Below are 1,882 nucleotides of genomic sequence, written 5' to 3' on the forward strand. Positions count from 1 at the left end.
CTTCTTCTCCTCCTCCTTTCTCTCTTCAGATGTAGCGACGTCACTCGTTTCCTACATAAAGTATACCATCTATATACATGTCTACATGTGCATATAAGTAGGTCTGCGTACTACTACTGTCCTTATCTCTCTTTTTCTCAATACGTATAGATCTGTAGAAAGATACAAAATAGATAGACTGAAGATAGGTAGTAGATAGATAAAGGAGAGAGAGATAGAGAGTAGTCTACATGGTAGATAGAGGTGACGAGTGTCTTCTGAATGACCATAAAACGTCGCATTTTCGAGAGTTCCTCCACAGTCTTCAACTTCCTTCACTATGATGCCGCTTTACTACATCTCTCTCTCTTTCTCTCTNNCTCTGGAGGTCCTTCCTTTCTCTCTTCTTCTTCTTTTGCTCATCTCTTCTCTTTCTCTCTAACATATCTATCTGCCTACCTTGTTTATTTATCTATCTATCTTTAATCTGTCTATTTATCTATCGTCCATGTAATGACCCGTCGGTCGGTCGCACTTCTTCATCTTCTGTCTCTTCTTCTTTTCTTTTTTCTCTTATTTCTCGCGCCTCTATCTCTCTCTGTCTCTCCTCTTATCTCTTCCTATCTCAGTAGTATCTATCTCATCTGTCTTTCTGTATGACTCTGAATGTCTATATATCTATATGTCTATCGATATGTGTGTGTTTCTCCTCTCTTTCTGTCTCTGTCTCTGTCTCTTTCTGTGTGCTTTTTAAAAGCATCCAGTCTTGTTAACGGAGAGCGCTTTGAATCCTCGGCGTCAGAGAGAGAAGGCCGCCGAAATTTTCTTCGAGACTTTCAACTCCCCTGCTATGTTCGTATCAGCCCAACCTATACTCGCTCTGTAAGCAGTCCATCTTATCTCTCTCTTCTCTTTCTTCAGTCTTCTCTTTCTGTCTGTCTTTCCTTCTTTCTTTTGTGTTTCTTCGTTACATGTCCTAGAAGAAGATCGACAAAGATCGAGAGAGATCGACCATGTAGATGAAAGATAGAGAGAAGGTAAACAATTCTGTAATTTCCGTAAAGAAGAAAAAGAAACAGAGTGTGCATACATCTATGCTCTTCCTTATCATTATACAAAAAGCCACATACATACCACGCATATATCTACTTCCATACACATACGCATATATATCTGATCTATACATCTATGTAGGTGTCTTCAGATCTATATCTCTTCGAGATTCCTTCGAGGAATGAGTGTTCTTTTGCCCCTTCATTTCCTCTTGAGAAAGAAGAGAAGAAAGAGGAGAAAGAAGAAAAGAATGTTTATATTGATGCTCTGAAAGAAAGAAAGAAAGAAGGGAGTGTGATGTGTTTCTTGCTAGGCGAGGTCGCTTCACTGACTGACGACCTGCGAAGAAGGAAAGAAAGAAAGAAGACGAAAAAGAGAAAAGGAAAGAAAGAAAGATAAAGAGAGAGAGAGAAAGAGACTGAAATCTCACAAGAAGAGAAGGAGGTGTTGTTTGTCTCCTTTCTCATTCCTTTTTATGTGACTTTCTTCTTTTTCTTCTTTTTGGCGTGATATCTGTCCTCGATCATTCTTGTATGTCTCCTTTTCTTTCTCCCTTCACCTTCGTTTTTCTTTCTTTCTTTCTTTCTTTCTTTTTTTCTTTTTCTTTTTTTCTTTGTGTAGCTATTCAAGTGGGAGGACGACGGGCGTGGTGTTAGATAGCGGAGATGGCGTGACGCATGCAGTTCCTGTCTATGAGGGTTTTTCTTTATCGCATGCGATCATGCGGTCGGACGTCGCCGGGAGAGACATTACGAATTATCTCTCTCTCCTCCTACGACGCGCAGGCCATATTTTCCATACTTCCGTAAGAATAGATCAAAGAAAGCAATGAAAGAAGAAGAAGAAGAAA

General features: G+C 39.8%; 1 protein-coding gene across 1 annotated transcript; it reads left to right on the top strand.

Moving 5' to 3' along the window:
• Nucleotides 1–733: 733 nt before the first annotated feature.
• CSUI_010573 (actin-related protein arp1) lies at nt 734–1,864 on the top strand (the record flags this gene model as incomplete). The annotated part of the gene is made up of 2 exons (XM_068070676.1): nt 734–861; nt 1,654–1,864. Exons 1-2 carry the CDS (start codon nt 830–832, stop codon nt 1,862–1,864), a joined length of 243 nt encoding a protein of 80 aa, XP_067917348.1. The 5' UTR covers nt 734–829.
• Nucleotides 1,865–1,882: the final 18 nt, after the last annotated feature.

Source organism: Cystoisospora suis (assembly GCF_002600585.1).
Source record: "Cystoisospora suis strain Wien I chromosome Unknown contig_7781, whole genome shotgun sequence".
NCBI lineage: Eukaryota > Apicomplexa > Conoidasida > Eucoccidiorida > Sarcocystidae > Cystoisospora > Cystoisospora suis.